The sequence below is a fragment of the Pinus tabuliformis genome, chromosome Q, assembly GCF_031772625.1.
Source record: "Pinus tabuliformis cultivar Carrire ecotype Pingquan chromosome Q, CPIR1, whole genome shotgun sequence".
In the NCBI taxonomy this organism is placed as follows: Eukaryota; Viridiplantae; Streptophyta; class Pinopsida; order Pinales; family Pinaceae; genus Pinus; species Pinus tabuliformis.
Genome location: NC_142296.1, coordinates 1,345,603,972 through 1,345,619,369, shown reverse-complemented (window position 1 = coordinate 1,345,619,369; position 15,398 = coordinate 1,345,603,972). Strand labels below are relative to the sequence as shown.

The 15,398-nt window shown below is 37.4% G+C and overlaps 1 protein-coding gene across 1 annotated transcript in view; it reads right to left on the bottom strand.

Annotated features, from left to right (window-relative positions):
* Window positions 1-2,715: 2,715 nt before the first annotated feature.
* LOC149224859 (casein kinase II subunit alpha-2) overlaps window positions 2,716-15,398 on the bottom strand; it is an 83,465-nt gene continuing 70,782 nt past the window's right edge. Inside the window, exons 7-10 of the mRNA XM_089386306.1 lie at window positions 3,750-3,832; window positions 3,562-3,625; window positions 3,379-3,447; window positions 2,716-3,206 (exon numbers count right to left, since the gene is read on the bottom strand). Coding sequence (XP_089242432.1) covers window positions 3,147-3,206; window positions 3,379-3,447; window positions 3,562-3,625; window positions 3,750-3,832 — 276 coding nt within the window. The 3' untranslated portion in view covers window positions 2,716-3,146. The remainder of the gene's footprint in view (window positions 3,207-3,378; window positions 3,448-3,561; window positions 3,626-3,749; window positions 3,833-15,398) is intronic.

The window sequence follows — 15,398 nt, the reverse complement described above, 5'->3', positions numbered from 1 at the left end:
CAAAAGTATACGGAAAACATAACTACCCATGGACAAACATCGGACACGCAATGGAGGTGTTCAAAATGTAATTGTTGTTAGTAGATTCAACCACTGAACAAGAAGCGTGAGTGGTGTTATAAGAGGGAAGGTAAGGCTATCCTTTTTCAAGAAGCGTGAGTGGTGTTATAAGAGGGAAGGTAAGGCTATCCTTTTTCATGTTAACTAACAAAAGACAACTCTAAGATGAAATCACCAAATCTTAGCCCATCGAATCCAATATAACACTATTTTGTATGAATCATCCCAAATTTATTTACAATTAGAGGGCCGTCTTGAAGAGGGGTTGTCAATTTCGAAGATAGAAGACAATCCACACCATGCTTATTTTCCAACCCCATAACAAGAGCATATGCTAAACACAAGTACCCGTGGACAAAACTCAGACATGCAGGTTAAGAACCCAACTGTTATCTGTTTGGACTTTCAACCACTAAAACAAAAACACGAGTGGCGTTGGAAGAGGGCAGGTAAGGCCATCCTTGTTCACAACAAATAACAAACATAACTCCAAGAGGAAATCACCGCAATCACATAACTTATCAAACAAAATTAGCTCAATTGGTTGGCACTGGCCTTGGAAGAGGGCAGGTAAGGCCATGTTCACAACAAATAACAAAACTAACTCCAAGAGGAATAACAAAACTAACTCCAAGAGGAAATCACCGCAATCCCATACCTTATCAAACAAAATTAGCTCAATTGGTTAGTGCCATTGTTACCGGCACAAAGCCTGAATGAAGAATATAATGCTCTATTTTATATGAATCAGCCCAAATATATTTGCAAGGGCTATTATGAAAGGGGAGCGTCGATTTAGATGCTGGACCATAGTTGTTCTCCAACCCCATAGCAAAAGCATACGCAGAACACAAGTAAATATGGGTAAAACACGGACATGCAATTAAGGGGTTCAGAAAATAATTGGTAGTTGTTTTGAGTTTTCAACCAAGAAAACAAAAATGAGTGATGTTGAAAGAAAGCACATAAGGCCATCCTTGTTCAAATAAAGTAACAAAGCTCATTCCAGAAGGAACTCATTGCAATCCCATAACTTAGCCAACAGAGATAGCCCAATTGGTTGGTGCCAATGCTATCAGCACACTACCTGAACGAAGAATATAATGCTCTGTTTTATATGAATCATTCCAAATATGTAATGCTCTATTTTACATGAATCATTCCAAATATATTTGCCATTAGGAGATTGTCATGTAAAGGAGCCATCAATTTAGAGACCAAAACTTAGATAACATACTCACTTTCCAACACCATACCGAACGCATGCACAGAACAGAAATACATATGTACGAACGTTGGGCATGCAATGTTTTTGGGAGGGGTTTAGAATATAATTGTTGGTTGTCCGGAGTTTCAAACATTGAAAGAAGAGATACAAGTGGTGTGGGAAGGGGGTGTGCAAGACCATCCTTGTTCATGTCAAGGGACAGAAAACTCCAAGAGGAAATCACCATAATCCCATCTCCGCAAGGGGGTTTCAATCAGTTGGAACCAATTTTACCAAATTGTTGTCATTAATAAAGTGTGTTGCACATGGCCAAGATGCAATTCCCACGACATAAGAATCACTAAATTTATGTTACTTGACCACCATCCTTGAAATGAGATGAACTATTCAAACGCTTCTTGCGGATTTATTTAGAAAGAAAAAATGCAAGTTTCCAAATTTCTTCAATCTTTAAATTCTTCATATTGTACAAGGAAGTTCACTGGTGTTGCACTTTGTGCTCTTATGAAATATGTTGTTCTAATATAGTAAAATAATTGATATAGGATTTAGAAGTTTATCATTTACGAACAGGGGTATACAAAATACATACTTGAGCCAATAAAACTCTATATATAGAGTCCTACCAAAGAAACATATCTTTTAGTGGCAGAAGAGCAAGAGAGAGCATGCTACAAGCCCTCGTCATAAAATTAACAAAGAGACGAAACAGTTATGCTTTCAAGTAAAATGGGAGAAAAGGTCCGTGATTGCCAAGGAATATGATTTTCTTTAGTTAAACCAAGTCATAATGTGACAACAAAATAAAAGAGATGATGCGACACTACGCATGCATCTGTTTGCATTTCTATACTACATGGTACTGAAAGGTCCTCTAAATAATGTATTATCAGTAAACATCGCAAGATGATATAGACTAGTCCTAGCTAAGTTCTATGGTCCTCGTTAAAAATAATCTACTATCCATTAAATTGTCATCAGAGGTACAAGTTTGAAAATATTTGGCATGAAAGATGATTATACAATTGTTCTTAGAGTGCACAGTATAATGTACACAAGATTCAAACCAAATTACAAATAGTAATGCTCGACTGACTCGTTATTATAAAATGGCAATAAATGAGAATAGTGCTTCATGAAAAACAATAAGTTGAACCTAGAGAAAATACCAAGAATCATAGATTGCAGGAAAACATAATCATTGCCTGCAATTCAAGATTACCCAAGCTCTAAGAATTCCTGATATACAGACAAGCATGGAAAATCATCATTCTAAACAAAGTCGGTTGAAGTATGCATGTGCATTGTGGACTGAAGTTTTATACTATCACGCACATGGTTTGGTTTGAATATTATACATGGCCAAAACTAATTTACAACAGGTACCCATCACAAACCCATGGAATTATGTCATTATATCAGCTGGCTGATCATCAAATTCGGACATTATGCTCTGATCTCATTAATCTTTCAATTAGCACACTTGTGTGTTCCTCACTGCCATAACAATGACAGCAAAAAGAACACTAAACGTACATCAAAGAAAGCAAATTTTAGGCTTTCTAAATACATTTGCATATTACGAAATAGCTTTTGACTAATTGTGCCAGGGAGGTTAAGAGTATCATTCAGCATTTTGAAAATAACACTTCCAGAATTTCAGATATCATTTTAATTTTACAGTTCCCAAACCGAAACAAACATGAACAGAGTTTACAAAAAAGAGGGCCGGTTCCTTGTAATTTCAACACAACTCGAGAGAATCAAAACGGAAAACCTTGAACCATTTGCATCTGGCTATAAAACACTAAGCCAGAGTGTTATCTTCACAACTTCAGAAAACTGGAGTACAATAGTCTTATTGAGTACGAGTCCTGCTGCCCTCTGCAGATCTCACATGATAGAAATAAGGGTGGGCCTGCATATAGTAAATAAAATTTCAGCCATCCAACTCCTCCAAAAATACTGAGAACAAGATTACAAATCCTTAAGAATGACAAAAATGCCAAAGCACATGCTCCAACAAAGTAAAACTGTGAACTGAAAATGGCACATTTATTTTTTACTTCAGATAACAAAGTAAACCATACCATTGCTTCTTTTGCAGTTGGCCTTTCCTGGTGATCATATCTAAGCAACTTGTCCAGAAAATCAACTGCCTGAAAATTCATTCGAGTCAGAACACAGACATATAACGGCTTAAGATAATAGAATCCATTATCTCAACCAAAAAAATCTGCACTGTCCTTCAAGAAAAACATATCCATACAAACCTCCGGAACAACTAGATGCTGATTGTCAGCATTAATGAATTTTGACCAAGGTTTTCTGCTATGCCTGCAAAAAGAGGAAGTAACCTTAGATTATGGTAAGGGCTCCAAAGTGCTCCAATCTTCAGACGGAAGCAGGCATTGAGATTCATAAAATGAATCAAATGTAAAGGGGCATATGTGAATATTACCTTCCAACAAGTGCCTCAAGATGAGGATCAAGCTCAATTCGATATTTGTTCAAATATGCATTTAACTCGTCTGTGCCAAGGACCTGAGAAGAAAATGGTTAGTTTAAGCATTTACAAAAAGTAGAAGGAACAGAGCCCATCAGAATAAAGGTTCGAGAAACAACTTTTGAATTTAAAGCATCAGCTTAGACACAGAACCTTCCAAAGTTGCCATGTTAACGTAAGGATAATTCATAGTTGTACTCCAATTAAACAGACACAGATACCTCAGAGTTTGGGTCACCAAATGAACCCAATTTTATAATTTGTCTGAGAAATTCAGACGTTTATGTCATCAAGAAACTCCTTGAATTTGACTTAATCTTTTCAAGAAAATTGCAGCCATGACACTTTCCTGATTGTCAACTTTTTATAGCACAAAATCCAATTCAACTTGAATATAGGCTTCATAAAAGTCTTGGAGAATTACTTAAACTAAAAAACCATAGCCATGATTCACTTAACGTTTTTGTTGTCATTTTCAGATCGAGTTGTGGAGATTGTTTGCCAGTGCCATAAAGCTCTCAATAGTCTGCTGCTTATATGAGAGACAATGCCTTATGGATACATAAAATAAATAAGATAACTGAATAAGAAAGGTTTCAAGCAAGCAATCCTCATTGTGGATCTGGGAAAGATACAAATTTTGTGAAAATAAAAACTTGAAAAGTCAAGAGCTATGTAAAGGTTAGAACAGCTAGATAAAAACAATTTGGTGTAAACAGCAGTCAAGTAAAAAGTCGCAAATTAAATAATCTTGATCATTGTAATTTAATATAATAGTCTCATATCATGCAATGTCATGTGAAGGACACCTAAAGTATACACTCCATCATTACCATGCTAGAAACGTAATTGAATAGTATTGAAAATACAAAACTTACTGAATAAACACAGCTAAGTTCCTAACAAATTCAAGAGTTCACAATGACAAACAGATTTCTGCACAAGAAGTTTTTCATTAAAAGAATCCAAACTTACGTGGGCAGCCGTCCTACAAAAATGGCCCACCTGAGAAAATACAAAATACATTATCCAGCAGATCTTCCCTAGATCAGTGCTCAATCTTTCCTGCAAATCTAGATCTCCAGCCTCTCTGCACTCCCTCAGACCCAGCACACCGCCTCTCTGCACTCCCTCAGACCCAGCACACCGCCTCACTGAGATGCCACTGTCAATCTAATGCTGATGTAGTGTGTCTATCCCCTCTCCCTAGCCTTGCTTTTATAACTATAAAATGAGCTAAATCCTTAGACCTGACCTTAATCTCAGGGTGATTAAGGACCAAGATTAGATCTTGCCTCACTTGAGATCAATGGCTAAGATTAAAACTTACTAAAGTAAATTAATTTACTTTTCTTAAGTTTCTTTAGCTCAATTAACCAACATATTAATGTGTCCTAGATCAGTGCTCAATCTTTCCTGCAAATCTAGATCTCCAGCCTCTCTGCACTCCCTCAGACCCAGCACACCGCTCACTCAGATGCCACTCTCAATCCAATGCTGATATATTGTGTCTATCCCCTCTCCTTAGCCTTGCTTTTATGACTTTAAAATGAGCTGCCCTAACCCTAATCTCAGAGTGATAAAAAGCCGAGATTAGATATTGCCTCACTTGAGATCAATGGCTAACATTAAAACTTACTAAAGTAAATTACTTTACTTTTCCTTTCTTTAGCTCAATGAACAAACATATTAATGTGTTTTTTCCCAAGTTAGCCTTAGGCTAAGTTACATCAGCAACTTGCTCACACTAGAGCAAGTGTTCCAAGGAGACTGTGCGCGACTTCTGCATGCCAAGAAAAAAGGCTTGTACAGAAGTACCTGCCCAAGCTACAAAAATCGACAAAAAGGAAACACAACATTCCAAGGGACTGATCCTTGTGGTTATTTCTCTTGCTCTTCTCAATTTTTGGGTTATCTCAGCATTTGCATATTGTACATCAGTTTCCAAGAGTCATTCAAGTCCAGTGCTTCCACTATCCCAAGCCTCAAGCATTGTGAAAACAATCACATGGTAGTGACTTGGATCGAGAACTAAATGTTTGAACCTTTTTAATCTGAAATATGGATATAATCTCTTTACAGAACCAGTGTTTTATCGTGATTTTCAATACAGTTGTTTAAAATATGCAAAACCTAATGAGAAGGGAATTACATCTATGTTTTAACATTATCATCATTGATAAGAAATAGGAGGAAGAAAAGATGCTACAGAAACAGTTCTCAGTTCTCTGTTTCTCCTAGATCTTTCATGGAACTTATTGCAAATTGTGAACTGAACAGTCACACATAAGTTTATGAAAGGTAAATTGCATTTTGCTAATGTCTAGCATTCCATAATGGAACGTCACTTGATCCTTTCTTGAATTGCTCAAGCTTTTTCAGAATTGGCAAGTGTAAGGGTGTGCATGGTACTATATAATGTAGATTGTTATGCTTATAAGCTTGAAACAACTACAAATCTTAAATGGTGAATCCTAAATCTTTTATATTTTAGCAGCCAATAATAGAACGTAACTTGATCCTTTTTTGAGTTGCTCAAGATTTTTCAGAATTGGCGAGTGTAAGGGTGTGTGTAGTACTATATAACGTAGCTTGTTATGCTTATACGCTTGAAACAACAACATTTATTAATGGTGAATTCCATTTTTTTATTAAATATTTTATTATTATTATTATAACTGCCATCCCTTGAAAATTTTGATTTGGGGGTGCACTCTATCTATCCAGGGGAAGAATTCCCCATCCTCATCCCAAAAACCAGTTGCATGATTGGAGTAACAAATTATTTTGGGGCATATCAAACAATCAACACAAAAATTTATATTTACTCACACAGCTCACTTGTACTGCTCATACTAAACTAATTTTGAAAATTGTGCTATAATACCAATCAGTTAAATCTTCCCTATTCTACACTTTCAACCTATTTCAAAGGAGACAACAAGAAGCTTCTTCACTAGAGCTCTTAGAAGTTCTTATTTCTTTCTTTTTCAATGGCACATTTCCCATGGAGAGCTAGAGATGTAAAGATTTCTTATAGATGGATTTATCACATCAGACTAATGGCAAGGACGTAGATATGTGCTATTTTATATTAACACAACGTAGGGACCATATGGATTGAACGGGCATGGCTCTTCCTGTATCGAACCCCCTGGCATGGATGGATGCTTGTGAAGCTTAGTATACCAGAATCCACAGCTTAGTATCCAACGACCGTTGTGCCACATAGTGCTCTGCGTAACAGGTCACAGGTTTGGGCTTTATTCTATGAATATCATTAATTGTTTAAGGACGTTTAAGAGTGGTTCAAACCTTATCGGATTTCTTATATAGAAAAAAGACTTTCATATCCCATTCAAAATTCAACAAATTTATCAGTTTTCAGGATTTCGGGTTTGGTAGGATTGCAGCAACTTTATTGCAAATTCCATCATGTATGAGCCAAGGGGGTAATAGATTCACATTTAATCAAGATCATGCATAGTTGAACTCCTATATCATGGCCTTAGCAAAAACATATCCTTACACTCAGCCAAAATCATTGATTAGGCATCTTATGCCTTTACTACCATATTTTGAGGCTTGCATTAGGCCATTTTATCAAAATTGGACTGTGTTGACAAGGTGTCCTTAGAGGATTGAAGTAGAAGCAATAGGTGATACTAATGATGAGGATCCCAATACAAGTGATCGTGGAAGATTGCTTCTCATTTATGTTTGCCATTTAAATGTTCTTCCTTATTTATTCATAATGTGTTCTTTCAAAATATCATGCTCTGACAGACTCATGAGAATGAATAACTGATTAAGGTGAACATGAGATACTTTATTATTCAAATGATACACATTAACACATTTCTTTAACCCTTGGATTCATGTTCCAAGAGGTCCTTGCACTCCAAACACCTATTCATATTCCCCTGAAAATGATTTTATGACTAGGTGACATACACAACTAATCTTGTATCATTTTGCTGGATCATCTTTACTAATCTCCTGATGTAATTAATCCTTCTCTTGTCATAGTTTCATGCCAGTGACATACATAGTTCAAAAGTTAGGATTCTTAAATGCTAATTGTTGGGATTCTCCTCGTTTGTTTCAATGAGCTCCTTTTATTGTGTTGCTTGATTGTAAAACTTCATCATTGCCTTCATGTTATCATTACTTCTTCAGCCACAATCACTAGAAACCAAATTGGCAGAAACATGTCAGTGTCCCCTTTCTTCATTATGTTTCCAGCTTGGTAAAAGTTCTCCCACTGATACTTATTTTTTTTAATATTAACAATGATTATTACATCTTTGTCAATCACTGTTGTTACCATCTTTTTATCTTCGATTATCCATCCCTCATAAAGTCATATATGATTTGTTCATCCAACTATGCTACAAACTAACCTCATCACCACCAAAACAATTATTACAGATTAAGAAGTGGCCTTGCCTTGTAATCCAATAGTAGAATGGGTATCTAAAAGTGAGATGTATTTACATCTCTAGCTGCTATCAAATTATCAATACATGATATGTGGTGATTAGAGGGTTTTGGGTTTAGAGTATAGAGATAGAGATTTCTCTTTCCTCAGATGATGAGAGAGAGAGAGATCTAGTGGACCATGACTTCATGTCTTACTTTCCTTCTAGTTCTTTATATCGGATACATTTTGATAATCATGCTTTGTATCAACATCATTCTACTCACCAATGCCGTTGACCTGATTTTTTTATGGGTATTAATATAATCATTTTATCTTATCTTATCTATATCCAAAGTGTATGAGATCCCACATGAAACTTCCTTAGGGTAACCTTGAAGGCATACATATAAAACCTCATGTCTTACTTTCCTTGTTCTTGACATAGGAAATATTTTGGTACTCTTGCTATGTATCAACATCATTGTACTCACCAATCACATTGACCTAATTTTGTGGTCATTTGTTGGATATTGATATAGTTATTATATCTTATCTTTATCTATATCCGAAGTGTATGGGATCCCACTTGAAACTGCCTTAGGGTAACCTTGAAGGCATACGTCCAATCTCCTGGTGACAAGTGGCTGGTATTTAGACCATCCTGCATCTTGGGAAAATGTTACAAATAAAACATCTCCAAGACAAGGTGCTCTTATAGTGTGGTCCACATAGATAAGTGTATAATTTGTAGATATTTTCATCGATGGTCCCTTTCAAATCCTTTGTAAACCACATGAGGCAACCTCACATTTCTTAAGAGCACATGAAAGGGGAGAAATGGTCTGTTGAAATCACCATGAAAGGAGAAGTTGGGATGCCTCTACCTACCACCCATGAGCACCTCCAAAGGTGCAAGCTAAGGCAGTGGCCTCATAAGAGCAAAGTGTTAAGCATACATATCTCCCCCATATGTTAAGCCAAAAAGACCGAACTCAAGGTAAGAAAGAAACTAGACCAATGATAGCAAACTTGGTTGCAAATACCTAATCCATTGAGGATCCTATACCTAAAGACTGAATCATGGAGTTATAGCTTGGAGGAGATATCTTGGAAATGATTTTAAAAAATTAGTGCTCAAGCAGTGTAAGGGAGTCATAACACTTGTTGAGACGGGCATTAAGAATGTTGAAACAAGGACCCCCAAATAGATTTAAGATTTGTGATCTCAAACCCTTCCACCTTAAAGTAGAAATGTAAGTTGGAGAAGGTACTCATTAGCATGTTGAATATTAAACCTCTAGTTTACTCAAGTTGATCACAAAGGTAACAAAACCTAGCCCGGGCATCAATCTATCCATGTATTCCCTCATACAAGGAGTCCAATACGATTGAATGACCACAAAGATGAGACGAGAAATCAATACACAATGTAAGAGGCAATTGTCATCATCATGAATGTCCTCCCAAAGGATGGATTTCGACTTGTAAATGCAAATCCCAAAGAAGGTCGAGAGAGAGCACCCTTGGTTAACCCCACTCTAGCTAAAGTTAGAAATCTTGTGCACTATACAGAGTTGACCAATAATTTACTCGTAAAATCTCTTAATCATCACTAGGAGTCTCTCAAATGCCCATGTTACGAAGCCTCTAAAACAAGGCTTCTCTTGAAATCATGTCAAAAGCTTTACAAAAGTTTACAAAGCATCGTAAGACATTTTACGAGTACCTTTTATAATAGCCTTAGGAGCAAATATATGGACAATTTCCCAATGCTCTAGAGTGAAGCTAACCAAGCCCTTAGCCCCAACCTATCTACTCTCCAACTCATCTAAAAGTTGTAGATACCAAATTGTAAGATGATGCTTTGAGACAGGGCACTTGAACATGATATTTTAGTTATTGAGATTTGAAATGGTCATTTACTTGAGAATCATGTGAATGATGTGTTTGTCCCATGCTTGGGTAAGCCAGAACACAGTTGAAGGAATTGACAATGCATTTCAAGAGACTAAATTACCATGTTTAAGAAACTTGGCTTGAAAGCCTCCTCCAACATTTTCCTTGTTGGTCACCAGTACCCTCACTACTCTCCAAATGTCTTATAAGAAAAGATGGCAAGATAATGGAAGCAAGGTGATACAAGTGGCAACATTGCCAATGATATTAGAGATGGAAGGAGATATGGGAGAACATGAAGTAAGAATCAAAGAATTAGAAAAGGGCATGCATTTTACAAAAAAGTTGTGCAAGGAGTACCACACAAAGCCTCATGAAAACCCATTTCTTGTGGAGTAGATAATAATAAGATATCCTAAAGCCGGCATACGACAGGGGTCGTAAGTGATGTTGTAACAAAGGTGTTTATTGGAAACTTTGCATTCCTATTAGAAGAAGCAAAGCTAATGGTATGTGTTTTTAGATGAAGTGAAAATATGTATTGATCACTGCCTCCCCTCAAACTTCGGAAATAATCTTCTATTCAGTTATGGTTGTGTTCAATGACAAGAAATTGTTGTAGGTGTGGAGCAATTCCTGAATATAGGTGGCATATGGATTGACATCCTATCAAAGAAGATGGTGTTTGTAGGAGAGGAGTGATTGATGGGCCAAAGAGGGAAAAGGTGAGAAAAACATGGTCTGTAAGGGTAGGAGGAAAACAGACAAGCATTAAATGTATGGAATAAGAAACATGGTTGGCTAAAGTATAACCCACAACATTGGGACCACCACTATGGAGGACGCATGACAAACCTCAAGATAACAAAGAGAGAACTTTCAACAACAATAGAATATGGGATCCTCAAAGCTATAGATGGTGCTTCCTATACATTGTGAGTGGCTCAATCTTGTCATATGCAATCTTGTAAAGACCAACAATCGTTGATCCTATCTCCTAAAGGTAGAGTACATCGTTGGCTCCATCATGTAATCACACATGTAAATTTCTAGCACAATCATTGAAGTCCCTAAAAGAAGAACCTTGCCACGATTCTTGTGGGAGTTGTTTGCTAAAAGATTACAAAAGGGTTCCATTCAAACTTCCAATGGAGTGTAGAAAGTGACGAGGACAAAGGGAATTATTTTAAAGGCCATATGTCACGCCTACCAACAAAGAACCACAACAACGTTGCATTCTCATTTGAGACAACCGAGGAGACCTTGCTCTAAAGCAAATCCAAATGAAGTATGTAGCACCAACATAACCTTTGTTTCCCTCTTAAAAAAGCATCTCCTATCTACAAGACCAAATCCAATAATACCCATAAATCCAAGTTAGTGTCAACGTGGAGCTTGCATTTGTCTCTACTAAGAAAAGTAGGTCTCAAGGTCAAACCACATCGTGACATGTCCAAATAATACCTAAAAGCCTTGTAGATAATTTAATTGATAATGGGGTAATGGAGATTAAAACAAAACCTTGAATATTTAATGTAATGGGGAATTTTTTACTTTCAATTGTGCTTTTTATATTATATATAACTGATTTTGAGATGATTTCTTTCGAATTCATTTAGGGGGGAGACGGGGTTCTACGATATTGGTTTAGGTTTTGCACAAACCTTTCACACTAGGTTTTCTACAAATATTTATTTTTTTACTAGCAGGTGAAGTCACAGGTAGGCTTTGGTAGAGGCATTAGGCATACCTTTATCAACACCACACCATAGGCGAATACAAGCCTCTCGTGGATTACCACAAGGACTCACTGTCACAAGAGCACATCTTTTGGACATCTAGATAACATGCACATACATGTGACTTTGGGAGACGGAGATAGTCCTATTACATTGCCTCTAGGGTTTGCAATCGAGGTTTGCTTCTTGTGTTTTGTTGCAAAGGAGAATTTTACAAAGGGTGTCAGAGGAGTGGAGGTTTTCCCATCATAGAAGGAAGAGTTTGGCAAGATGCTCCAGCTCAAAGCCATGAGAAACGTGTTTACAATGATGACTCGAACCTGCAAGTGGTAGCAGGGTTGCGGTTCCTCTTTTTTTTTGGCGATTCCTGCAAAATTGGATCCGTGGGGGCCCGATCCGTGACTCCTATTGCCCAATCCGCGGTTCCTACTGCCCGATCCACGGATCCAGAAAGGATCGAGTGCGGATCTGTGGAGGTTTAGGTGTGTATACACCGCGAATCGCGAGCGGGTCCGAGAGAAAGTAGGATGGTTCCACGGGGCTTTTTTTGTTTTTTGTTTTTGGAAATTTCGAACTATTCTATGAGGAACTACACTTTCTGAATACTCCCAAGGTGCCCCTTGATGCTCCCTAGACGCTTCCTAGATGCTCCCTAACGGTAATGTTAAATTCCTAAAGTAAAAGTGACATTCTCCTTTATCTTTCATTTCCATCCTTTTACTTAAATTTTCAACATTACCATGAAATGGCTCGGGATGTTTGAGAGTGGTTCCAACCTCATCAAACTTCATATGCAAAAAATAGAATTTCATATCCCATTCAAATTTCAGCAGACTTAACAGTTTTCGGGATCAATGGGATTGTGGCGTTTCATTGGATTACATCATGTATGAGGGCATGTGATTGGCATTTAATCAAGAGCAACAAGCCCTATATGTACTCGAGTGTTGGTGTTATTGATTTTTGAACTCCTTTGTCATGGCCTTGGCAATTATGTACCCTTCAATCAAGTCAAAATCATTGATCAGGCATGTTAAGCTTTTTCTACCATATTATAAGGCTTGGATTAAGCTGTTTGATCAAAATTAGGCAATGTTGATTAAAATCCCTATAGAATTGAAGTAGAGGCAAAGGCTAGACAAGAGAAGAGGAATCTAGATTGTAGATGGTTGATGCTGGAATAATTAATCATTGATTTACAATGGATGTCATATCTATCTTGATTTATGTAAAAATATGCATGTTTTCATGTCTTCTACAACTAATTTGGTATTTGGGATGTTTGTTTTGAATATATATGCAAATATATATATATATATAGTAGATGCTTCCGAGATGCTTCGCTTCCTAGATTTTTGGAAAATGACGCTTTCGCATCCCCGCTTCGTGCAACATTGGTTTAACCAAATTTACCCAGCTTTTAAACTATGAAAACATTAACTTCCTCTATATTATGGACATCTGATTCAACATTGTGAAAAGCTTTTACCGTGAAAGTTTGGAGGGTCAAGGAACCTCAAGCCTCCCCTAGCACTCAAGTCAAACCAGATCCCTCTGTCAATTCGACATGGCACCCACAATCAACAAAAGGTGACAAGGTCCTTGATTCCTCAAGTACGCAATCTCCAACTATCCCATTCAAGCCTAAAGTGGATCTTTTGTTGCATGCTTTATATTTGTTAACTCCCTTGATTTTTTATATCTTAGACCTCTCCTTCTCTCAAGAGAAAAATTTCAATCTTTATGGAAAAAGAATGTAGGTCTCTCAAATGGTAGTTTGATCAATTCTTGGCTTGTAGAGTCTCCAAAAGATATCTTTGGCTTTCCCAATCCTTTGCCTAAAAGCGCTCCCTTGATCGAAGAAGTGAGATTGTCCCCAATCCATAGTTGTCTAATTAAGTATTCATACTCTATGGGCAATGTGTCCTTCATGCCACGTTTTGAACGTAGTAAATATGGTTGATGACTCATGGAAGTATACTAGAAGCCATGTAGTTGGTTTTCAAACTACCATCCAAAGGCTAAACGTCTTAAACATTGAGGAGGAGGTCATTACCTCCTTCAACGTCGTCCTCTCTCCCTCTCTCCCTCTCTCAAGAAAGTAGTCAATCAGGTGGGTTTGAAACAATGTTTTAAAACTCTAACTCCGACTCGGTATCGACTCGGCTGGCTCAATTTCAATGACTCGGTTGTTGTAAAAAATACATTAAATATTTATTTTTTTATAAAAAATATAATTTTAAAGATTTTCATTCATGTTTCCAAACACACAACATTAGAATATAGAGAAAAGACAACATATGATCAAAGTAGTCTCATGAATATATCCATTATATCAAAATGGCAGCCAATGCATTGTCCAATACATACATGATGATGATATAGAGATCAAAACAAAAACACATAACCAAGGAGGATAGAAATGGCCTCTACAACAAAAGTAAACATTGACCAGTACTACTGGCTACTGCCAGAGGAGCCAACATCATCTGGCTCAACCTCTGAATCAGAGTCAAACAGGGAAGCCCATGGCTCCTCCTCATCATCATCTCCAACTGCAACTATAGAAGTGGTAGCACTAGCAGTTTGTGCAGCTGGTGGCTGCTGAGATAGACGAGATATGTGCTTCCGTCATGGCTAAGCAGAGGAAGCGCCTGCACCTAGAGGACTTGGGGCTGGCCCTGAGGCTAGTACAAGTGGATCTACATTCAATTGAACATTACGTTCGAGTAATGCCTCCACTTATAAATCCAAATCAAGATCCTCATCAGAATCAAACTCTGTTGGATGACTCTCCACTACCCCCCAATCTAATGTTGGATCAATGTCTTCCAACACAATGGGATCTGAATCAGGTCTTTTGTTCAGCAATTGGTTGTGTCTGAGCTGGAGGTTGTATTGGGCATAGACTAGATCATTTAATCGTTTTTTATCCAAACGGTTTCTCTTCTTTGTGTGAATCCTCACAAAGACAGACCAATTGCGCTCACACCCAGTAGCACTACAAGTTTGACTCAAAATACGAATTGCAAACTTCTACAATTGAGGACAATGGCTACCAAAAGCCTCCCACCATTGTGCTACAAAAAACATAAGAGTGTAATGGGTTAGCTCAACAAAATTACAAATTATATCCAACTTTCAAATTATAAACGATTTAACAAAACAAGTATTAAGAATATGAAAAATAAAAAAAAAATTTACCTGGCTCATCTGCTTCCCTTGCAATTTTTGCTCGGTTCTTCCCAAAGGTACCTGTGGCTTTGCTGAAAGTTGTGACCTGTCAGTGTATCTCCAGTTGATCACACTCCAAAGGGATCTGCTTCCCTTGCAATTTTTGCTAGGTTCTTCCCAAAGGTACCTGTGGCTTTGCTGAAAGTTGTGACCAGTCAGTGTATCTCTAGTTGATCACACTCCAAAGGGATCATGCGATCAATGCAGTCAATCAATCCATCTCTAACCTCCCCCCTCAAAGCTCCTGTCGCCAGAGCTTTATAATGATACCGTGGGTTCAAAAAATACCCAGCGGCATGTATAAGGTGATGG